We start from the raw sequence: 24,604 nt of genomic DNA, 5'->3' as shown, positions 1-24,604 counted from the left end.
AAGGAAACAAGTAGATATAATTGTAACAAACACTAAACCAAAACATTGGTGAACTTTCCTGGGACCACCCACGGTACTAACAACAGCTCTTGCGGTAGAAGTAACTGGGTTCTTTGCTGACATAGTTGGCTTGATTAGGTTAGGGCGGCTTTCAGAATAGATAAACTAATCAGAAGTTTTCCTCAGGATTAAATATATGATTCATTATTAGTGTATGTGAGGGGTGTGTGTGTGTGTGTGTGTGTGTGTGTGTGTAAGTCAGGGGACAATTTGTGTGAATCCATTCTCTCCTTCCACCCTATAGGTCTCAGGGATACAACTCAAGTTTGGCTGCAAGCATCTTTATCCACTGAGCCATCTTTCCAGCCCTACAAGGATATACTTACTATCACAATCTTTTAAAAAGCCTTAGTTGCTTTCTTCTCTGGTAACAGAATAGTTGTGGGTTTTTTTTGGCCTGGCCATCTTGGTAGTTCTAAGTGACCACAACTGTTGAAGCAAATTTCCCAGCTTCCCTTGCAGTGGAGCATGATCATGGGGTTATTTCTGGCCAATGCAATCTTAAGCAGATTTGCTGAGACAGTTTCTGGAAACACTTTGCTTCCCATTTCTTGCCTTGGAAAAGGAGACCATGACATCTGAAGCAGGGGAGCAAGCCTGTGTCCACAAGGAAAAAGAACCAACCTGAGGAGACTAGTGTACAATGCAAGAACCAATGAGGATGCCAGTGCCCAATGGAAGGACCAACCCGAGGATGCCAGTGCCCAGTGGAAGGACCAACCCGAGGATGCCAGTGCCCAATTGAAGGACCAACCCGAGGATGCCAGTGACCAGTGGAAGGACCAACCCGAGGATGCTAGTGCCCAGTGGAAGGACCAACCCGAGGATGCCAATGCCCAGTGGAAGGACCAACCTGAAGATGCTAGTGCCCAATGGAAGGGCCAACTGAGGATGATAGTGCCCAGTGGAAGGACCAACCTGAGGATGCTAGTGCCCAGTGGAAGGACCAACTCTAGGATGCTAGTGCCCAACTCGAGGATGCTAGTGCCCAGTGGGAGGACCAACCCAAGGATGCCAGTGCCCGATGAATGGACCAACCCGAGGATGCTAGTACCGGATGGAAGGACCAACCTGAGGATGCTAGTACCGGATGGAAGGACCAACCTGAGGATGCTAGTACCGGATGGAAGGACCAACCTGAGGATGCTAGTACCGGATGGAAGGACCAACCTGAGGATGCTAGTACCGGATGGAAGGACCAACCCGTGGATGCCAGTGCCCAGTGGAAGGACCAACCCATGGATGCTAGTGCTCGATGGAAGGACCAACCCGTGGATGCTAATACCCAGTGGAAGGACCAACCCAAGGATGCCAGCGCCCAGTGGAAGGACCAACCTGAGGATGCTAGTGCCCAGTGGAAGGACCAACTCTAGGATGCTAGTGCCCAACTTGAGGATGCTAGTGCCCAGTGGGAGGACCAACCCAAGGATGCCAGTGCCCGATGAATGGACCAACCCGAGGATGCTAGTACCGGATGGAAGGACCAACCTGAGGATGCTAGTACCGGATGGAAGGACCAACCTGAGGATGCTAGTACCGGATGGAAGGACCAACCTGAGGATGCTAGTACCGGATGGAAGGACCAACCCGTGGATGCCAGTGCCCAGTGGAAGGACCAACCCATGGATGCTAGTGCTCGATGGAAGGACCAACCCGTGGATGCTAATACCCAGTGGAAGGACCAACCCAAGGATGCCAGCGCCCAGTGGAAGGACCAACCTGAGGATGCTAGTGCCCAGTGGAAGGACCAACTCTAGGATGCTAGTGCCCAACTTGAGGATGCTAGTGCCCAGTGGGAGGACCAACCCAAGGATGCCAGTGCCCGATGAATGGACCAACCCGAGGATGCTAGTACCGGATGGAAGGACCAACCTGAGGATGCTAGTACCGGATGGAAGGACCAACCTGAGGATGCTAGTACCGGATGGAAGGACCAACCCGTGGATGCCAGTGCCCAGTGGAAGGACCAACCCATGGATGCTAGTGCTCGATGGAAGGACCAACCCGTGGATGCTAATACCCAGTGGAAGGACCAACCCAAGGATGCCAGCGCCCAGTGGAAGGACCAACCTGAGGATGCTAGTGCCCAGTGGAAGTACCAACTCAAGGATGCTATTGCCCAGTGGAAGGACAAACCCAAGGATACTAGTGCCCAGTGGAAGGACAAACTGGAGGATGCTTGTGCCCGATGACTGGACCAACCTGAGAATGCTAGTGCCCAGTGGAAGGACATGCACTCTTTGCTTTGTTTTTATGTGTATGGGCCTGAGTGTGTGTACCATGTGAATGCAGGTGCTTGAAGAGGCCAGAAGAGAGCTTCAGATACCCTGGAACTGGAATTTCAGGTAATTGTGAGCCATCTAGTGTGGATGTTGGACCTGAACCTAGGTCTTCTCTGAGAGAAGCAAGTGCCAGCTCTCCAGCCCCAGGATGTGTGCTCTTAATGACTGTTCCCACATAAGAACACTGAAGGAAAAGGACTGATGTCCAGTGAAACACTGGCATCATGTTCCTAAGTGAGATGAATACCTTAACATAGAAATGATGTTTTGTGTGTAAACAATCTCTAAGAGACAGCCAAAGTTAAAGATCAGTGTTTGGCCTAAATATCTTTATGCATAGCAGAATATTTATAAATAAATACAAGTACATGCGAAATTGACATTTATATACAAAGTGCATTATATTTTATAACCTGGTGTGTGTGCATGTGTGTACATGCATGGGTGTGTCTGTGTTCCTATGTGTGTGGGTATATATGTATGTGCAGATATGCATGGAGGCCAGAAGTGCACATTGGGTGTTGACTTCATGAGGTGCACTCCTTAATGTGTTGAGACAGTCTCTGAGTGGGGCCTGGGGCTCTCTTACAAGGCTTAGATCCATGGCTAGTGAACTCCAAAGACCTGCCTGCCTGCCTGCTTCCCCAGTGTTGGGATTACAAGTACAAACCGTCATGCCCAGCCGAACTCAGGCTCTTACGCTTGCACGGCAAATACTTTACTGACTCCCTACCCTCAGAACCTGCTTTTTACTGAACAAAATACCATGGAGATCATAGAGAGTTTGGGCTAGTTTTACAGCAAACAGGATCAGAAACTACACTTTTATTTAGAAGGCTGACAACCATATCTTAAGTGTGTCTGTCTATGGCTGTGATTCATACAGTGAGAGGTTAACTGAGGAGCTTTGAAATGAGTGGGCTTGGCCCAGCTAATTCTGGGGAATGGCTGACTCCACAAGAGAGCCTGGTTTTTGTTTTATTGCTGGACATTACAGAGGCTTCTGTGTTTTAACACTGACCGTAAGTCTCCCAAAGGTGGCCAGACGGGTGGCACGCAGTACTTTGTTAGATAGCAAACACCTTTTATCAAAGCGCACCCATCCCGCTCTCTAGGGACAGTGCTCCGCACTTGTGTTCTTTGGCATAATCTCTGTTGGATCTTGGTATCAGGGTTATGATGAACCTGGAGATACATTATTTTTTCTTTTTCCTTGTAGCAGTTTTGTTTTGTCTTTATTTTTGGACACAGGGTCTCCCTACGAAGCCCTGGCTGTCCTGGAACTCACTATGTAGACTAGGTCTGGCCTCAAACTCACAGAGACCCGCCTGCCTCTGCCTCATGAGTGCTGGAATTAAAAGCAATCGATCGCCACCACACCGGGCTTTGTAGCAGCTTAATAACATAGATTGTCTGTTCCCTCATGGCGTGATTGGACTTGTTATCCATCCATGTAGACCTATGGTGTTTCTGGGTGGCACAGATGCCTGGAATGCATGCACACATTTGGATATTATCCCCACGGGATCTTTGGCTCCACAGACACTTGTGCTTGGCACACTAGCTTCAGGATCTGGCTATTCTGGAAAAGCCTGGGATGTGTAACTATGAGTCTTGGTGCATGAGCAAATCAAGCTGGCTACTGTGTATGATTTTAAATGTCCAGTTAGCACACATCCCCTTCAGGGCTGCAGGCCTGGCTGTGTAGGGGGAGGTGGTTCAGGGATCAAAGGCTGTTGCTGCCTTTCTGTCCAGCCTGAGGGCTCTGCTCCATTACATTGTGACTTCTTGTAAGGTTTCACAGGCACTGCAGGGGCAGGTATCCTAATCTAGATGTCTCCTCAAGGCTTGCCCCCAGGCCTCTGTGGGTAAATCATTCGCCCAGCAAGAGGGGCGAGCTGAGACCTGCTCTGAGCTTGGGGTCAGTTTGAGGCCCCGGCTGCGCCGCCACGTTAGGCCAGCCGGGCAGTGGAAAGAGCAGAGGGGATTGCCCTGGGGTGCAGTCAAGCCTACAAGGGCCAGGTGGGAGGGTGTCCCTGAAAGGGCCACTCCGGGCCTGCAGGCCTGGTGCCAGAGCGTCTTCCAGGGACCTACGGCCGGCCGAGCTGAGCGGTGGACGAAGGGGACGGCGAGGCCTAGCGGAGCCGAGTGGAGGCCGACTGGGGGCGGGGACCGAGGGCGCCGGGGGCCACAGGGCGGTGCGCTCCCGGCTCCGCTGCAGGCAGCGCGCCCCTCCCGCCCCGGCCCCGGCCCTCGCCGCCGCTGCCGCCGTCGTTGCCGCCGCCGCCGCCAGGCCGCGCCCCGCCCCTCGCCGCCGCCGCTCCCGGGGAGGCTGCGCTCGAGCTGCGGCGCCCGCTGCAGCCGCCTGGGCCCCGGGCCCGGCTCCTCCCGCGCCGCCCGGGCGATGAGAAGCTGCTTCTGCGTGAGACGGAGCCGGGACCCGCCGCCGCCGCAGCCGCCGCCGCCCCAGCGGGGAACAGTTAAGTGAGGCCCGCGCGGGAGGACGGGCGGGGGCGGGCGGGCGCGGGAGGAGCCGGCCGGGCCCAGGCCTGCGGGCTGCGTGCCCGGCCCCGCGTGGGGACAGGCCCGGGAGGGCGGCCTCCGCCAGGCGCGCTGCTGCAGGCTCCCGAGGCTCCGGCTCGGCCTTGAGGCTGGAGCGAGCTGGGGACTCTAGTGGCAGCCCCGCTCCGAGGGTGGAGCCAGGTGAGGGGCGACAGGCTTCACGGGGGCACACACTAGGGACAGTTCCCTGGACTCGCTTGGCCTGGGGTCCGGCTCTCTGCTGTCACGTGGGTGCGGTTGAGCACGCACCTGACCCTCAGGCATCATTACCTGGGGGTACCCAAACTGTAGGGCACCTGTCTGCAAGGTGACCAGCCATCCAGGAAGCACGGTGGGCTTGTTGATGCAACCTCTTCTTGCAATGAGGGCAGGTGAGGCCTAAAGGGGCTGCTTGGCACAGCACCAGGGACCACATCCTCAGAGACAGGAACTGTGAATGAGGTAGACCCAGGAGCATCTTTGTTCCCTTTGTCTTCAGCACACAGCTGTCCCTGAGCTACCAGCCTATCTCTCTTCTGTGCCCTGACCACCAGGACCTGTTCAGTAAGACAAGGGAGAAAACAACAGGCAGGCCCAAGGCAAATGACCATTGCCCCTTCTCCCTGCCCCCACGTGAGACCCAGAGCGCCTGAATTTCAGCCACATTGGCTCCTCTTTCAGGGCCTTTGTCTTTAGTGGTGCCTTCTTGGAGAGAATGTTTCCCGACAGCTGGCTGGATCCTGTCTCCTTTTACCAGGACTGCCAAATCTTATCAGTTGCCTTAGAAAAGTTAGAAGATAAGCCCCGGAGAATCCTATAGTAAATGACAAACTCCGAGTAGGCGGGGGTTAGTTACCAGAGATGGTGGCACCTTTCTTGCCAACTGGGAAATCACTTGGGGGTGCTTTGAGGAATTGTGCCACACTCAGTGTTTAAGTGAGTCTCTGAGAATCGGGGCTTCTGCAAAGGCTCGGTCACCAAGACCCACGGAGGTTGATTGACCGTGGTGGCTGGTTCATTGAGTATAATAGCATCACCTTGTCTCCTCATCGTCCCTCCCTTTCTCTGGTACTGTGTCCCTGATACAGGCTAGCGACCTTTGCTGTGCCTATGTTTGTGGACCTTGACCACTTCAAGATTATTTCACTGAGGTTAAATCAGGGGCTTTAGAATGAGACCCTGCCTGTGTCTGGCTTTTTTTTTTTTTTAATGTGCTGCCATTTCCTGGTATGTAGACTGAAGCTAATGAGTCTGTCATAGGGTTCTGGTGGGTAGAAATGAAGCGTTGCATGAGAAGCTAACATAGGGCCTGCCTTGGTGTGGTGAGTTACCAGTAAAAGCAGTTAGTAACCTTCCAGGGGCCCAGGATCAAACCTGTGCAAATGGGTGAGCTCAGCCACTGAGCTCTGTCCGCTAGCCCAGTTAGCAGTTACTATTAGACATTTGGTTACTTAGTTTATTTTCCAGTGCCTGTTTGCAGGCATAAGAACGACCTTCTCAGGGCAATAGGAAGCTATTGGTATAGTGATTTGGCTTGAGTCTGAGGGCTCCGGTTGAGTTTTGTCCCACTCTTTAGACCGTAGGTGACCCTAGTAAAGCCCTCTTTCTTTCTGCAATCCCCATTTTCTTAATTGTAAAAGTGGCTTACAAATAATACTTACCCCATATGGATCATCAATCAGGAAGGCACTTGACCTTTCAAGAGGTGGAGAGCCTCATGAAAATTAAGTGCGAGCCAGCACTCAGCAGATGCTTGCATGATTTGCTGCTGGGGTCAGGCCCCACCAGAAAAAGAATTCAGGGATATCTTGACTTTGCACGTGTCACAAGACCACGCGGCCATGTGAACGCAATGGCTGAATGCCCTCTCAACGCTTGAGGAGTAAGGGAGAGTCCCAACATTGAGTTTCTGTCCATGTCATGGCAGAGCTGCCTGAGGGCATCAGAAGCCACGTGGTGTGGGTCCCTCTGCTGTGTCCAGCTAGGAGTGCTCCGTGCTTCATGTCCAAGAGCAGTGGCCTCACCACACAGCCACACAATGATGGCGCTGCAGTTGAGGACGGAAAGTGTCAAGTGCTGTTGGGATGAGGAAGGTGGCGAATGGCCGCATGGCTGGGTGTGGTTGGCTGAGGACACGGTTACTGGCTGTGGATGGTGAGCAGAGCCCTCTTTGGCAGTTGGTGGTGCGGGGCCACTGGATGCCTACAACAAACTGCTTTCTGTCCCTGGGGCTCTCCTCAACCTTCACCTTACTGTGCTGCTCCAGGGAACTGTGGTTTCCCAGTGCTGTCTGCAGAGCAGGGGTCTAAGTCAGTCCCTCACTCTAGGGGCCTGGCAGGAGAGCCACCAACCAGCAGGGTGTGTGACATCACCTCCCTTGTCCTGGACACCCTGTGGGCAGTGTTTGGTTTAGTTGACACACTCCTGGCGAGATGCTAAGCTTGTCCTGGCAGAAATATGAGAGCCCCATGGGCCCAGATCCCAGGGCCACACACAGGAGCTCAGTATCTTAGCTTTTCTGGGGAAGGAGGACCCTCTATTGCCTTCTAGCTTACTCAGTAAAAACAGTGTGTTCCTGTATTCTTTTTATCTATAGAATCAGGCATGTGTGCGTATGCCACATCCACTCTTTAAAAAAATTAAAAAACTAGATACTGACAGAATGTTCAAAAGAGTGCCCCTATGGCCCATAAAGGAGAAAAGTACATGATCTTTTTAAAGATGAGCTTTGTGCCTGATAGCAGGCGAGGGTGGCGTGTGTGGAGGTCAGAGGACAGCATTAGGAGTTGGTTCACTCCTTCCACCATGTGGGCCCCGGGATCAAACCCAGGTCAGCAGACTCAGTAACAAGTTCCTTGAGCTGCTGAACCATCGTCCTGGCCCATACGAGAGTCTAAGATTTATTTTTATTTTAAATTATCTGTATGGGTGTATAGGCATGTATACATGCGTGCAGGTACTCATGGAGGCCAGAAGAGGGGGTTGGAGCCCCTGGAACTGGAGCTGGAGCTCGAGGGGGGTTGTGAGCCAGCCAACACAGGTGCTGGGAACCAAATGTGGGTCCTCTGCAAGAGCAGTACATTGTCTTAACCCCTGAGCCATCTCTCCAGTCCCATACGTAAGTTCTTAATGAGCCAAGCCAGCCTGTGAAGTTTATGGAAATGCAGACTCCAGGGCTTCATTTCCAGACTTCACTGAGGCAGAATGTCCAGGAAAGGGACCCCAGAACCTGCACACTTAGTAAGCTCATTTGGAGTGTTCTATGTCTGCTGAGATCTGAGACCCACAGTTCTAGACACTTAGAAAATTGTTAAGTGGGGACAGCAACAACTTTACCAACTTAGCCAGGGGCAAGTGTATAGATTGGTGGCAGTAACTAGGACATAATTGTGCAACTGATCTGTGGAACTTTTCTCTCTCTCTCTCTCTCTCTCTCTCTCTCTCTCTCTCCCTCTCCCTCTCCCTCTCCCTCTCTCCCTCTCTCCCTCTCTCTCTCTCTTTTTCTCTCTTTCTGTGTTTGTGTGGAGGTCAGAGGTCAGCCTCAGGTGCTATTCCTCAGAACCTTCCGCATTGTTTTTTGAGGCAGGGTCTCTCATTGGTCTGAGTTTATGATAATCGGCCAGGCTGGCCTAGGCTGTCCAGAAAGCTTCCTATCTCTGTCTCCTCAGCACTGGGATTACAAGCATGGGTTACCATTTCTGGCTTTTTATTTATATATTTATTTAAAAATTTATTTTACGTGTATTTATTTTGCTTTGTATGTATGTCTGTACACTGTGTGCATGCCTGGTGCCCGTAGAGGATGGAAGAAGGTATCAGATCGCCTGAAACTGGGGTTGCAGATGGCTGTAAGCCAACATGTAGGTGCTAGGAATTGAACCCAGATCCTTTGGAAGAGCAGCTAGTGCTCTTTACAGCTGAGCCATTTGTCCAGCACCACCCACCCACCTCCATCTGACTTTTTGTCTTGGGTTCTGGGGGCTGAACTCGGGTCATCCTGTATTTTCAAGGCTGAATCATTTCTCCAGACCTAATTGCTAGACTTTTTTTTTTTTTGGCTTGCAAAATTGAAATCATTAAACAACTCCCCATGTCCCTTTTTTACGGCTCCTGGCAGCCTCCATTCCACTTTCTGTCTCCCTGGGGAAGACCGTGCTGGGAGCCTTATGGACCGGAATGCTGCTATGTGTAACTTTTTCTGGCTGCATTATTTTACTTAGCACAGTATCCTCACAGTTTGTCACGTTACGGTGTGGATCAGATTTTCCCTCCTTTTGAGGGTTGAATGAATGTTGATTGAACATATTGATTGTATTTTATTTGCCCATTCATCATGTTTTGGCCATTGAATAAGGCTGCTCTGACTCTGGTTTCAATTCTTTGTGGTATATGGCTAGAAATGGATCATATGGAAACTTTTTTGTTTGTATGTTTGTTTTTTGTTTTTTGGTGTTTTGAGACAGGGTTTCTCTGTGTTCTGGAACTAGCTCTGTAGACTAGGCTGGCCTCAAACTCACAGAGATCCACCTGCTTCTGCCTCCTGAGTATTTTTCACTGTGGTTGGGTTTTAACTTGCATTTTTGATGGACTTCCTAGTTGAACATCTTTTCCTGTGCCATGCACAGTCCATGCGTAGCTCACCCATGGAGAAATGTTTGTTCCCGTTTTCCCACTAACAAACGCGTGAGTTGACTTTTGTTGAGCTGTTGTTCTTCATAGGACCCCTCATCACGTATCTGTGAGCAGATATAGTTGACAGATATCTTCCCCCAGCCTTTGAGTTGTCTTTTTACTCTGTTGATTGTGTCCTCTGATGCAATTCTGATTGTTTTATTCACACAATAATTACATAGAGAAAATGTATCTACTACTCTGGCTTCATGTGGTGAAAACTCAGGCCTGAGTTGAATGATTTGTGTAGAGCCACACAGCTGTGAGTGTCTGAGCGTTGGCTGGCATTCTGGTCTGACTTGAAAGCTGTGCCTTCTCCATTACTATGCTCTGCTGGCCATCCTACACTGACTGATAACGTAAGGGGGCCTGGGAGATTTGAAGGAACTCATGTAGGTGGGAGAAACATAGCTGAGTCCTGGCATACTTTGCTTTAGACCGCTGGCTTGCCTTGGCCTTGGAGCTGCACCTTATCCTATGGACTGGACAGCAGTGTCGTTTTCCTTTTGTTTTGTTTTTTGAGACATTTCTCTGTGTAGCCCTGGCTGTTCTGAAACTCACTTTGTAGACCAAGTTGGCCTCAGACTCACAGAGATCCGCCTGCCTCTGCCTCCTGAGTGCTGGGATTAAAGGTGTGCACCATACCTGGTACCATTTTTTTAAAAATTGTGTTTAGTTGGACTTTGTTTGTTTGTTTTGACATTTCATAAACTTTTTTTCAGAGCCCATCTGCTGCTTGCTGTGCCCCCAGAAGTCGCTCTTTGTTCATACCATTGTGTCTTTGTCAGTGTCTTCGAAACTTGTACCATCCCCACCGTCTGTTTTCTAGGGAGACAGCTCTTCCCTCTAAAGGAGGTGCCCCCTCATTTGCAGCCCCTTGCCTTGGGGAGATTCTCTGCAGCCTGGGTTCACATCTCGTCTGTTGCCGCCACTCAGCATTGTAAAGCTTCTCCCAGTTCGCATTATCCAGCCTACCCCAGACCCAGAGCGTGGGTTGGGAGTGAGGTTGCTGTTGATGGACAAGCTCCTTAGGACAGTCTCCCTGCAGCCAGCTGGGACAGCTTTAGCCCCTGCAAGGCCCTCATCCATCACCATTGCATTGAGATCCACTTTAGAAAAGTCTAGAAGACTGCAGGGTTTCCTCCCTCCACAGGTATGTACTTCTGTGGTTGAGGTTGTCCTTCAGGACATCAGTGACCCTGCCTGGGGTCCCATCAGAAGGGGACAGATAAGTTTGCTTCTACTGCAGTCTCCTTAATCCAGTGAAACTTGGGCAGTATTTGAGAAGGCAAGAACCTCGTTCATTCATTCTTTATCCATATGTAGGCCATGTATTGAGCACCTAGTATGAGCATGGCTCTGTGGTACACTTAGCACACCTTTGAACAGTGTGAGGAAAGTGCATAGTCTGAGTGTGCATGCCTCTTTGTTCACACTTGTTCTCATGAGCATATGAGTATGATAAAACCACCTGCTAAGGATGATATTAGATCTTTGGGTGCTGGCACCTGTCTGGATGGGTAACTGGAGAAGGCTCAGGAATATTCGAGGGATGCCTGGGATGTTGAATGGCGGGGTAGGGTGAGCGAGAAGCTGAGTACTCTTGGCTGACCTGTGATGGGAGGGAGAGGCTGGGGAACCCATTCTGAGATTCTTCTCAAAGGAGGGTCACCTTCAAGTTCGTTCCGTCTTATCAAACATGTAATAAGGGCCTGCAATGGGGTTCTTGAACTGCAGGTGGTGACCAGCTGTTTGATCAGGTGGGATCCCGTGAGAATGCAGCTTCTTAGGCTCCTTGCCCAAGTCCCTGGCAGCCCTCTGGAGTCTGTTTCTAGTATAGGGCTCAGGGCTGTCAGTATTAGCAGCTACCCAGGAGGCACTCCTGTGTCCAAGCTGCCATCAGAAAGTCAGAAGACCCTTGCTGCCAGATGTAGGAGAATATCCTTCGTCCTAGCTCTCCACAGATGTCTGCCCTGTTAGTGGGGAGGCGGAAGATTGTGAGCCAGGTTGGGGGTGTCAATGGGATATGCAGGTGAAGTCGGCTAGTAGGTTACCAGATACACCCCTGAGTCTTAGGAGAGAACCGGAAGGCTCTTGTGGAAGCTGTCAGCTGTCAGATGGACTGATTAGACTGATGAATGTCCTAGAGAAACACTCAAGACGGGAAAGCCAGAAAGGATACGGGCTGTAAGGTAACACGGCATTTCTCCTCCACTTACGCTGGCCATCAGACAGCGGTATGACTCATTTATACTGTGGCATAAACATAAAAGGATCCTTGCTCCTGGGACCTCCTAGGATTATTGTGTTTGCTGGGCATTTTCCTCTATTGGGATCTCTAATATGGCACACCAGTCTAGACTCGATGGTAATGGACATGATCAGCCCTGATTTCCTGTGATCATAAACCAGGCAGAATGAGACTCACCTGTGTCCTAGTGGATTCTGCCTTCCAGCTGGGTTCCAGGGCTGTGTGGAGCTGGGGTTCCAGGGTTGTGTGGAGCTGGGTTCCAGGCCTGTGTGGAGCTGGGTTCCAGGGCTGTGTGGAGCTGGGTTCCAGGGCTGTGTAGAGTGGGTTCCAGGACATGTGCACAACCTGCTTCTGGGCTGTGTAGAGCATGTTCTTTAGCGGCTTTGTCTGGGTAGTGGCTGGGAAGCTCCATCCTACATTCGTGTGCTTTATGAGAGCTACATGTGGTCTTCAGATGACTAATATAAATCTGAGAATGGTCTGATTGAACTGATGCATTTGTGTACCAGAATCTTCTGTTAGGAAAAACTCAGCTTTCCTGGGGGAAAAGGAAGGGCTCACCATTGTTTCCTAGCTGGAAAATTCTGTGTCCCAGGAGAGCTTAGAAAAATATTTGTCATCATTTCTGGTATCAGAACAGCCCTCCCCATAGTCAGTGGCCTGCTGCCTCGACTGTCCAACAGCAGTGGCCCATGGATTTGACTTCTGATGGTCACCAACTTAGCTGTGCATAGACCAAGGGTCAGGTAGAGCAGGTCCTCTGTGGGGCTCCCCAGCAGATGCCTCTCAGTGTGCACCATCCCTCTCAGGGACCTGATTGCTGGCCGTGCTCTGTTCTGGGTGCTGCATGGTGCTGGTCTCAGCTTGAAGCCTCCACGTGGGGCAGGTTTTTGTACTTCTGTTCTGTATGGTGTGGTGTGTGATGGGGAGGTCCAGCCATAGTCTACCTTCTCCAGGATAGGGCTGTGTCCTTTTTCTCTTCCTTGCAGAAAGATGCTGATGCTTGGGAGGTCCCAGAGACGACCCTACCACTGGGAAAGAGTTGCAGAGTCCTCCCTGTCTGAGGACACCTGGTTGTAGTAGCAGCTTCACTGGGGAAAGAGTTTGCCCTTGTGCAGCAGGATATAGGTAGACAGTTTGTGTTTTTGATGCCCTTGAGCTTGGACTCCAAGCAAGCTGAACACAGTTCATCCTTCTGCAGGGACTTAATTAACCCACTGATTTTTGCCATTTCAATTAGTCAGCCAGTTTAACCTGCTCCCCCCCCCCCCCCCAGTACTTTGAAATTACTCTTTCCAGAAGATATGTGATCATGCTGGCGCTGCTTCTGAGCAGCCTTGCCCATGCTCTCTGCGGGGAGGCCAGGATGGCAGGGAGGCCAGGCCTCCTTTGAAGGCAGCAGCTCCTGCCCCCTGCAGTCCTTGCTCTGGAAAACACTTTAAACTCCCCAGCCCACTCCCCACTGCTGGAAGGCCTCTGTGGAGGGGCTGTGTGTTGTTAGCTGGGTTTTGATTTCAGTACTGGAGTTGATAAAACGAGATAAACCCCAGGCTCACTAAGGCTGTGGAAATTAAACAGAGATGATATCAAAGTTCCCCTGAGTTTTCAGCGTGCTGCAGGCACTTCGCTGGGGCTGGAGGCAGCCTTTGATTCTGAAACAATGAGCAGCATCAGTTAAACCCAGAACTGCTGACTTTTAGGGATTATGTGCATGGTTGTGGTAATTCTTTGATCAGCTACAAGGGAGCAGTGTAGCGTCTGCCCACTACACTGTGAAGGGGCACCGTAGTTAAAGCTCATTTCCCTGTGAGCCTGGGATGACAGTGTTGTTGAGGTGCCACGCTGTGGGGGGGCCAAACCTCCTCCTGGCCATCTTCCTTTGTAAACACATCTAGCATGGTGTGGAGGGGGAAGACCCCCCTCTCTTGAAAGACCAGACTCAACTCACCTTGTGCTGTGCGTGCACACACTCTTGCCTTGCTCTCTTGTCTCGGAGAGTTCTCTCAGGGAAACAGGAACAGATGCCTGGAGCAGGGCTCTGCAGCCCTCAGCCTGGGAATGATCCGACAGACACCGTGTGCCCCCACTCAGGAGAAGTCACTGGGGACGATATCTGATGGCTTGGAAGGTTACAGGTGGAGAAGAGCTCAAGGTCACGGTCACCACGTGCCCAACACTGAACTTCCTTACCTGGCCTGTGTTGAGAACCCACTAGGTTTCAGATTGGCTCAGTATCTGCCATCTAGTCACCCAAATAGGAGGGCACTCTGGCTTTCCCTGTGGACACCTTTCTGCGTCTGTAGCTGGACGGCACAGGCTTGCCTCTGGCTCCCTTCCTCCAGGTTAGCCATGCTGCTGTGCTTGGTAATGGAGCCCCTGTGTGCTGTGGATCCTGCCCGCACTAGGCCATAGATCAACCCATTCCCCCGTGCCGAGCTCAGGTCTCCCTCATTAGGCCTGAATTTACCTCTGTCCTACACAAACATGGCCTTAGCTCATTTTTATTGTTGTAAATTATTTATGAGGGGAATGTTGAATCTCGAAACTGAGGTGTGAGGAAAATTAATCCCAGGTTACTTTTATCTTTCTGTACTTTCTTCCCCTTTGCTTGACTTATTGAGCTATGGCCAGAGAAAGAAGCGCTTTGGCATTTTAAAATATAATTAGTGTTGAGACTGCTTTCCCTTTCGGGCAGGATGTTGGTCTCTGTGCAGTGAAACAGCACAGGCTAGACTGAGGAGGATGCGCAGCTGCCGGCTGCCGGGCTATGGGAACAAGCCTCAGTTTTCCCTTATTCAGAATAAGGCTAGCTTGGTGGGCCCTCCTGCTCGGAGGTGAGTTTCAGCCAACTTGCAGAGTTCTGTACAAACTTAACAGGGATTTGTTCACATGACTGAGGAGCCACTAAGGGGGGACAAGAGTTGCTGCAGGGAGGCCTTTTGTATTTACCCTGTCACTTCCTGCCTGGCAGGTCAGTGATGTTCTTAAATACATGCTCCCTTGCTCTCCCGCTATTAGGCTCACATTCATGGCCCCTCTTCTTCCTGTCAGAGGCCTGGCCCACGACCCTGGTGGCAGGGTGCTGTTCTGCTCCTGCGCCTTCCCTTCTGGCGGGAGGCTCCAAGCAGCCTGAGGAAACTTGGAGTGCAAGTTGATAAATGGCCTTTTGTTAGGAGGTCAATCGAAGTGACGGCAGAGATGCTGTTAAAAGTAATTTGCAGTCAGAAATATGTAATTCAGGGCAAGCCACTCTGAGCGATGGCCTCTGCCATGGATATCTTGGGCGTTTCTCATTAAGAGGCCCCGTGGCTGGTGGTGGCCATGCCCCACCGCCAAGTGGAACAGCCCCTGCAACAGCCATTTGTCTCCGAGGCACAAAGACTGCCCTGATCCCCAGGGCACAGGAACTCGGCAACCAGGGGAGAGAGGTGGGGGGGGGGAGCATGGAGACGACTGCTGCCCCTGCCAGACCTGCTGTGGGCTGGGCAGGCTGGGCTCCTGCGCTTTGAGGCCCAGCTCTTTGTCCGCTTTAGTTGGAGGCCGTCTGCAGCCATTTTGGAAACTGCTGCTGGGTGCCTCCCCGGGTGCATTGTGGGAGCAGTATTTCCCCTTGCAAGTACACTCGTCTGCCTGCAATTGGCAGTATGTGTCAAATAAGAGAACCCCTGTCGTCGTGCCTTGTGGAGGGCTTTGCCACCCCAGACCGTGCATCTCCCAGCCAATGAGATCTTCCTTGTGTGCCCCCTAATCTCTGTCTCCCTCCCCTTTTCCATCCTTCTCCTTCCTTTCATTTCTTTTTCTCGTTTTCATTCTCTGTCCCTCTTTCTCTTTTATAGTAAAGGCAGTAGTATTTAAATTTTTTTGTTTCACATGTTTTTTATTAAATTCACAGCATGATATTTAACACTGGCAGGATTCGTACATTCTGCTAATGAGTTGCTAATTGCAAAGCATTTTTGGTAACCGACAGCAGGTACCAATATTTTGCAAACTGCAGCCTTGTGGTTTTTATGTTCCCCATAATACAGGATTTTTCAGGGGCAGAGGCATTTTGTTTAGTGATTTGCTCTGGATTGGGCAGGTGCAGGTATTTAACCCTAAACCCATATTGGGGTCACACATGTGGAATCACTTGGTAAATATTTGCTTAATACCTACTGGGTGTAAGCGCACTAAGCCCGGCGCTGTTAGAGATGAAACTTGCTAGACAATGAACATTGGAACTGGGAAAGAATATGGTGGTGTGGCATGTCTCCACCTTCTGCCCTCGGCTGTTGGAAGCTGGTTTTTGGTATAAGCCAATAAAATATAACTCTGTAACTCGGCTAAGAAGGTAGGGGTGCCAGGTACTGCCAAACCCTCTCTAGAAACAAGTTTGTTTCTGGGGTGTTTTGTGGGTTCTGCTGACTAAATGGGTGACCTGCGTAGTATTTTGGTGGTTCCTGTGGGGCAGGCTCACTTGGGGTGGCCAGTGCCATCTGCCTCCTGCTGCCTCCTTAGGCAGGATGTTTGGTTTGCTTTTGAAACTGTAGCCAGCGTTGAGAGCACTGCTGCCAGTGGGACTTAATTGCTGTAGAGTGAGGTGGGATTTATTTGTTCTTTTCCCACCGCCCGCCCAGTAAAAGTCCTGCATCAGGTGTTGCTCTTTATATTTGGTTTCCGGGGCAGGGACACTGAGCCACGCCCGCTGCTCTCCACGCTGCGCCAGCCTCCTCAGCTGGTCCTATGCGGAAGCAGCGAGCAGCAGAGTAGTAATTCCAGATCCTTTCTTTTCATCCAAGTGACCAGTGAGAATTAGGATTGCTTCTGACCCAGGGGCGGCTGAACTAGACAAAGAAATGGGCCAGACCTCTAGTACGTGGTGCCTCCTAGTTCTGGCCCAAGCCAGGCCCCATGTGTTCTTAAGCCTTCCAGTCCACATGCTTTTCTTCTGGGCACCTACTGTGTGCCATGGGCCCTTTTATATCCTTCTGCACCTACTGTGTGTCATGGTCCTCTCCGGGCCCTTCTTTTATATCCCTTTGAGCACCTACTGTGTGTCATGGTCCTCTCCGGACCCTTTTATATCCTTCTGCACCTACTGTGTGTCATGGAGCTCTCTGGGTTCTTTTATATCCTTCTGGGCACCTACTGTGTGTCATGGAACTCTCCAGGTCCTTCTTTTATATCCTTCTGCACCTACTGTGTGTCGTCCTCCCCCGGCCCTTCTTTTATATCCTTCTGCACCTACTGTATGTCTTGGTCCTCTCCCGGCCCTTCTTTTATATCCTTCTGCACCTACTGTGTGTCATGGTCCTCTCCCGGCCCTTCTTTTATATCCTTCTGCACCTACTGTGTGTCATGGTCCTCCCCCGGCCCTTCTTTTATATCCTTCTGCACCTATTGTATGTCATGGTTCTCTCTGGGCCCTTCTTTTGTATCCTTTCTCTTAGTTTTTTTCAACAGCTGGGGAGTGGATCAAGACCTCATTTTACAGTTGAGGAAAAGCAGGGGCTCCCAAGGTTTAACTTCTTGTTTAGACACTAACTTGTAAATACGGAGTCCAGAGCCCCATGCCCCAAATGCCTTCTGTGGTTTTGGAGCTCGTTAAGTTGTCTACTAAATGTCTAGTTGTCTGGATAGGCTGTACGTTTGGAAGCCTAGCCCCATATGGGGGCACTTGAGACTTTGCTAGGGGTGGCTCGTCCAGTATTGGTCCCTGTTCAGAAATCAGACAGTTGGGAGTAGAATTAGGAATAATGTGGGGTTGGGCGGGTAGCTCAGTGGGTAACATGCTTGTCTGTCCTACATAAAGCCCTGGGTTCCATTCTGAGTGCCGTATAAAACTAGATGTACATACCTGTAATATGAGCACTTGGGAGGAGACAGGAGTTCAAGACCGGCCTGGACTATAAGGTAATGTACTTTGGGGTTTGAATTGAAATTACCTCCTGGGAGCAGATGGAAGCCCTCAGCATTCCACGCTAACAGCTTGAGGTGTGGTGAGTGAATTCTTAATCTGAGTTCAGGGTCAGATAAGGCCCTGGTGAGGAATGTAGACAGCCGCAGGATTCTGTCTGCGAGGCTGCCCTCAGTCATGTTAAATGCCGAGTTTGAATTTTGTGCTCTCTGTTTCCTTTTCCAAACCAGGACCAAGCCACCATGCCTGAAGTCAAAGAGCTCTCAGAAGCCTTACCAGAGACGCCAATGGACCCCATCACAGGAGTGGGGGTGGTGGCTTCCCGGAACCGAGCCCCGACAGGCTATGATGTGGTAAGACACAGAGCCAGCTTGTCGGCTCTGCTCTCTGTCTAAGAACCTGTCCCTGGGTGGAAGAACTAGAGTGACCAGAAGAGGAAAGGCACAGCCAGAGGAGGCAGCCATGAGTGCGGGCATGATTTCCTGACCTTGGCCATAACTGGCTTTGGGTTATTTTTCACCCTTTTATTAGACCCATTGATGTCTAAAGTCACTTCTCGTTTTGATGCTTCATGAAAAGGATTTAGAGAAGACCTTGGGGTTGTCTTGTATTATCCCAGCAGTGTGAATGTTCTGAGCATGTTGTCCTTGGCCATAGCTGGAGCCTGTGCAGGGCTCCCCATTGTTGGGGCCAATAATCAGGTAACTCTTTGTCATGGGGCTGTCCTGTGCCAGAGTCTATGTGCAGCACCCTTGACCTCTACTTAGTTGAGGTGAAGAACACCCCAGATGTTTCTGGATGTTCCCCGGGGAAGTGTGGTGAGCAAAATCAGTCCACTGAGAACCTCTTTGGTCAGTCTACCTCAGGTCCTCGCTGCAAAAAGAGGAACCCATTAAAAACAACAACAAAGAAAACCCAGGAAAGCAAAAACTCCCCTTCCCGAGTGAGTGAGACGCTCGGGATGAGAGCAGGCGCCTTTTTTTTTTTTTTTTGACAAAGATTTGCATCTGGCCTGTCCCCTGTCTTCAAAGCCCAGTTAGAATGTCTGTCTTTCCATGAAGTAGAATCATTAGGTATGGCTTTGTCCCTTAGAACTCCTGGGGAAGCTAATCAAAATGCCCCTGATGGGAGAAGCCGAAGTGTGTTTTGATGAATTGGGTCTGAGATGCACATGGTGCATCAGGCAGGGCTGGGGGCTCCCGGTCTGCTGGTGGACCGTCCAGGCCCACTGCGTGGATTGCAGGAGGCTCAAGCTCCGGGCCCGGGTCTCACATCTTCCTGCTCTTCTCTGTCTATCAGTATCTGTAGCATTCTGGCTGCCCCTTTGGGGTCACTCAGACCACTTGGCTAGTGGGCGCCAGATGACCTTCGGTAGTTTGGCTTTCTGGAAGTCTCCTGAAGGCTGACAGGGGCACAATCTATCCCTGTCATTTTCTTCTAACATCTAGCTCAGGGCAGGAGAGCATGGTGTCAGATGAGTGAAATTAATAAGCACATTTCACCATCGTGTCGCACCATGCATTTTAGTGGAAGGTGAGCAGGGCAAGAGGCTGTGCTAGGGCGCGTGTAATTACCCAGGCTGCACACGACCCTAGGCTCCTCTAAGAGCTCTTTCCGGGAGAGGGGCGTATTCCTCTCTTCTCTTGCCTTTGGCCTCTCATGAGATAAACATCTCATTCCCAAGAGCCGTGAGTTCAAGGGGGAAAGGTGGAGAGGGCAGGGTGAGAAGAGGCACTTCCCGTTCTTTCATCTGGAGTTCCATATTAAGTCAACAGGAGTGCAGGAATGTTTTGGGAAGGCTCCAAGAACTGACCAGAGGGTGAGTAAGCCTGTGGCTGCTGGAGGCTAGACCACTCTCTAGGATTAACCCCTTCCTTCCCTCACACAGTGAGACTCTGACCAGCTTCCTACTCTTAGTCACCAGATGCTGCTGGCCTCGGGCTGCAGGCTGCCATAGAAAGGCTTTCTAGGTATTGCTGTTGCTTGAGGCTAAAAATGTCGTCGGTTCATTTATAGAAATGTAATTTAATGACTTCCTTTCTCTCTGGATGGACCTGGGAACTGAAGATCATTTATTAACTGTCCCCATTCATTGTCCGCATTTGTGCAGTCTTCTACAAACAGCCTCCTGTTTCTGTCACATGCCCAGGTCTCGGAGGGACAGGCTGATGGAACCTGTCCTCAGAGATTGGGGTGGGTCTCAAGAAAGTGTAGAAAAGGTTCAGAAGCAAGACTGGGTGCAGAGTGAGAGGGAAGTGGGGTGAGAAGACTCAGTGGGTGCCTCTGAGGAAGAGTGGGGGAGGTGGGAGTGAGGCCTGATGTGACATCAGGAGCAGCTCTTTCCTGTCAGGAAGGCCGTCAGGTGTCAAGCTGGCCTGGGCACAAACGGGAAAGATTCCAGCTGAGAGAGGGTGCAAGTGGTCAGGGCCTGTCTGACATCCAACTGTCAGAGAATGGTTGGGGGCCATTTCCGATGTTTGGCTCTCACTTCTTCCTGCTGCTGTGTGCTGGGAAGCCGGCCTTGGTGGTGGCCTCGGTGCAGTGTGTGAGTTGCCCACCCTCCCTTCCTTCCTTTCTCCCCCTTCTCATCTCCCTTCCTTTCAGTAATGTTGAAACTAGTTAGGCAACAAAACATTTCTTCAAAACTGCTGGTCCTGCCTAATTTCTAGATGCCCAGTATCTCCCAGGCGTCTTTAGAATCACCCAGGCTGCCAGTGTTTGAAGCATTGGATGGATGGAGGGTGCAATGGCTACACTGGGACAGAACGACTCTCCTCTGGGCAGTGGCTGGGTGATCCCTACACGGGGACAGAACGGCTCTCCTCTGGGCAGTGGCTGGGTGATCCCTACACTGGGACAGAACGGCTCTCCTCTGGGCAGTGGCTGGGTGATTTAGGGATCAAAAGGACACACAGGCTTAAAATTGGAAACTTGCAAATGAGAGGCCAATTGTCACTCACCAAAGCAGAAAAATAAAAATAAAATGAAAGAAAGCCCACAAAACACAAAACTCTCTGTTCAGCACTGAAGCAGGATCAAGAAGGCTTGTGTGTTTCCAGAATGCTCAAGGACTGAAAACCCTCCAGAGGAGGGGAGCCAGCGCTTGCCTGAAGCCTGTGGTAGACATCAAGTGGAACACGTGAGCCACACCTGTCCCCCTGGACTGACCGGAGCTGCCGCTCAAATCTCTAGAAAGGCCAGGTTGTGGGAGGAGGCCCTGTGAGGGCAGGAGACCTCCAATCCACAGGTGCTCCTCCTCCTGGGCCACACCTGTAGCAGGTGGGCGATAAGGGACAGCTTACCTCTGTCCCACTCAGTGTCACCCTGCTGGCAAGGGGCTGTTCCTGAGCAAAGAAATGAGGGCTCCCACAGCCTCTCTCACAGGCTGGTTGCTTTTCAGAGCTGAGCTTGTTTTGATGAAGGCACGGGTGTCCCTCTTTTGTTTTGGTAGAAAATACTTTAAACCAAGTTTTATTGAAAATGTGGAAAAAGGTTTCCTGTGGCTTGAATCTGGGCCACTCCTGTGAACTGTCTGGGGACAGACCTGTTCCTGAGAAGGGGACACACTTGACACTGGGTGTCAGGAGTACAGAGGCCAGCAAGGCTGCCTCAGGAAGTCTGTCAGAAACTGTGGCTTCCTGTGGCTGCGGGGGAGGAGCTGTCTTCTCTTTTGGCCTCTCCTACCCCTATCACCGCCCCCTCCCCCCAGCTTGTCGTGCCATTCCAGGGTCGATCAAAGGCTCACTCAGACAGTTGTGTGTGTGGAGGACGAACAGTGTCTTGATACTTCCTTCTGCTCACAGAAATATCTGCTTTACTTTGCTCAGACTTGCAAAAAACAAACCTCAATTATTTGGCTCGGCGGAGAAATTAATTTTTCTTTTTTAAATTGAAATTTAAGTTTTGAGGTAATTATGGATTTATATGCACTTTAAGAACAAATGCGACCACTCTCAGCCTTTGTCAGGGGGCACAGGTGTGGTGTGTACTTCTGCCCGTGGTGTTTGGGAACGCCAGCGTGTTTCAGAACCAGGCCCCTGAGTCTAATGAAATGATCTGTGATCAGTGATCAGTGATTAGGAGCAGGTTGCTCTTGAAAAGATGGTTTTCGGCTCGTGGTTCTCAAGAGGAACAAGCATGTCCTACTGCTGGGCAGAGCCAGGTGGGAGGGGCCTGGAGAGCAAAGGCAGAATGGGTAAGGGCCTTGGTGCAGCCTCTGGGCAAGGCAGAGGCGGGTAAGCAGACTGCAGCCCATCTAGTGTAAATGGTTGTGGGTTTTGTGCCACAGGTTTTGTCATCTTGACATAAACCAGAGTCATCTGGAAGAGGGACCCTCAACTGAGGAATTGCCTCCATCAGACTGGCCTGTGGGACATTTCCTCTTTCTTTTTTGTTTTTAAAGGTTTATTTATTATTTTTGTTCCTATGTATGTAGAAAAGACTGAATGAATTTCTGTGCTGTTGGTGGAGAGCAGAGACATCCTGAGTTACAGGGGTTGTGAGCTCCCTGTGTGTGAGTGCTGGGCAGTGAGCCTGGGTCCTTGACAGGATCATTGCAAAGTGCTCTTAACCCCTGAGCATTCTTTCTATTCTGTAGGGGCATCTCTCTCTCTCTCTCTCTCTCTCTCTCTCTCTCTCTCTCTCGTGGTATGTGTATGGGCATTTTGCCTACATGCATGTCTGTGTACCAGGAGGCCAGAGGATGGTGTTGGATCCCCTAGAGCTGGAGTTCCAGATGGTTCTGAACCACCATGTGGGTGCTGGTAATTGAATCTAGAGTCTTCTAGAAGAGCAGCCCGCAGTGCTCTTAATCACCGAGTCACATCTATCAAGCCCCCGTGGGGCATTTTCTTGATTAATGATTGATGTGAGAAGGCTAAGCCCTCTGTGGGACATGCCACCCTGGGGAGGTGGTCCTGGGTTCTGTTAGAAAACAGGCTGAACAAGCAGTGGCGAGCAAGCCAGTAAGCTGCCTTACTCCTTGGTCCCTGCTTCAGTTCCTGCCTCCAGGTTAACTTTAATTAACTCATCTACCTTTTGCCTCTGGACTTTTATCTCTCTCTATTTCTGTATATCTTACTTTCCTTCTTTCTCTGTGGCTGCTGTGTAGCTGAGTGGCTAGCCCCTGATGCCCTCCTCTCCTTGTTCTCTTGCTCCTCTTATTCCTCGATTCTCCTATTTATCCTTTCTGCCTGCCAGCCCCGCCTCTCCTTGCTCCTGCCTCACTATTGGCCGTTCATCTCTTTATTAGACCATCAGCTGTTTAGACAGGCAAAGAATCACAGCTTCACAGAGTTAAACAAAGGCAGCATAAACAAAACCAACACACCTTCATTAGCCACACGGTGTTCTTGAGTGTTTCCTGCATGTGCACTTCATGCTGTGCCACAGAGCGTCATGGTTACCACAGCAGCACATGTGATCAAGGAAATTCACGAGGAGGAAATCCATATTTACCCATTTTCATTGACCTTGTTTTTTTTCTTTCTGGGTCTGCCTTGTTGTAGAATAACTTTTTGTACACTGTGTATTACTCTGATTGGTTTAATAAAAAGCTAAATAGCCAATAGCTAGGCAGTATTTTGGGGGTAGAGAGGATGCTGGAAAGAAGGCAGAGTCACCAGCCAGACATGGAGGAAGTAGGGAGGCGGGATGGACAGATGAGGTAAAGGAGCCTCGGGGCAGCACATAGATGAATAGAAATGGGTGAATTTAACTTATAAAAGCTAGTTAGAAATAAGCCTAAGCTATTGGCCAAGCTTTCATAATTAAAATTAAGTCTCTGTGTCATTCTTTGTGAATTCGTGTCTCCAAAAGAAAAGTCTGCCGATACTACCTTTATCTCCCCCTCTTCCCTGAAGGAAATTTCACTGAACATAGGATGGCCCTTCTTTCTGGGCACCATGATTTCTAGAGAGCAAAGGCTGAAGACCTTCCTGGGTGACTGCCTCTGGATCCCATGTGCTTGTAAATAACCCTTTGCCCATGGTCTGAAGTTAGCCCAATAAACTCAGCAGCCCCCCGGGGTGGCCTTACAAGGTGTAGTGTGTGTTGTTTCCACCTCCCCAGGGAAGAATTCTCACCACTGTTGCATCTGAAGTGTACTGTTTGGTGAATCGGAGCCCTGGCCTGTGCAGCCATCATCACTTCCCTCTTCTCTTCCTCCCTGACTCCCCCACCTTCCCCGTGCCCAGTGTAGAGAATGTCAGCAGTTCTGGCTTGTCTAAGGAGTTGTCCTGCATTCCGTCTGTGTGCAGCTGACCTGAGGTGGCTGTTTGAGTTGTCCCCAGTCTGGGCTGTTCAGAGCAAAGCCACTGTGAGCATGCGCAAACTTGCTTTCCTTTCCCGGTGCTTAATATTAAGAACTGGAGTGGCTGTAGCTTTTATGTTTAAGGCAGTGACTTATTCTAGTTAATTTTTTTTGTTTGTTTGTTTTGTTTTTTTGAGACAAGGTTTCTCTGTAGCTTTGGAACCTGTCCTGGAACTAGCTCTTGTAAAGCAGGCTGGCCTCGAACTTACAGAGGTCCGCCTCCCTCTGCCTCCCGACTGCTGGGATTAAAGGTGTGCGCCATCACCACTCAGCCTTCGAGTTAATTTTTATATATGGTTTGATGTGTAGGTCAAAGGTCACTTGTTAGCCTATTGTTTGTTGTGTTATAATCTTTGAAGATTATCCTTTCTTCAGTGAATTATCTTAACCCTGTTATCTAAAATCAATTGCTTGGTAGACACTGATTGTACTGCTGTGACGTCTGTCTGTCTGTCAGGCCTTTGGTGACCTCGGCTTTATAGTCATTGTTGAAAGGGGGCAGTCCTCAACTCTGCTCCCTTCAATGGACCTTTCATTGTCCTAGGTCTTTTGATTTTTAATAGACATTAAGAATCCTTACATCAGTGTTC

The 24,604-nt window shown here is 50.5% G+C and overlaps 1 protein-coding gene across 1 annotated transcript in view; it reads left to right on the top strand.

Moving 5' to 3' along the window:
* The first annotated feature begins 4,468 nt into the window (after window positions 1–4,468).
* The window catches only part of Mvb12b (multivesicular body subunit 12B), a 157,288-nt gene continuing 137,152 nt past the window's right edge, over window positions 4,469–24,604 (top strand). Inside the window, exons 1-2 of the mRNA XM_075985937.1 lie at window positions 4,469–4,821; window positions 17,935–18,057. Coding sequence (XP_075842052.1) covers window positions 4,747–4,821; window positions 17,935–18,057 — 198 coding nt within the window. The 5' untranslated portion in view covers window positions 4,469–4,746. The remainder of the gene's footprint in view (window positions 4,822–17,934; window positions 18,058–24,604) is intronic.

Source organism: Microtus pennsylvanicus, chromosome 9 (genome assembly GCF_037038515.1).
Source record: "Microtus pennsylvanicus isolate mMicPen1 chromosome 9, mMicPen1.hap1, whole genome shotgun sequence".
In the NCBI taxonomy this organism is placed as follows: Eukaryota; Metazoa; Chordata; class Mammalia; order Rodentia; family Cricetidae; genus Microtus; species Microtus pennsylvanicus.
Note: the sequence above shows the minus strand (reverse complement) of the source record. Positions and strands in the feature narration are given on the sequence as shown.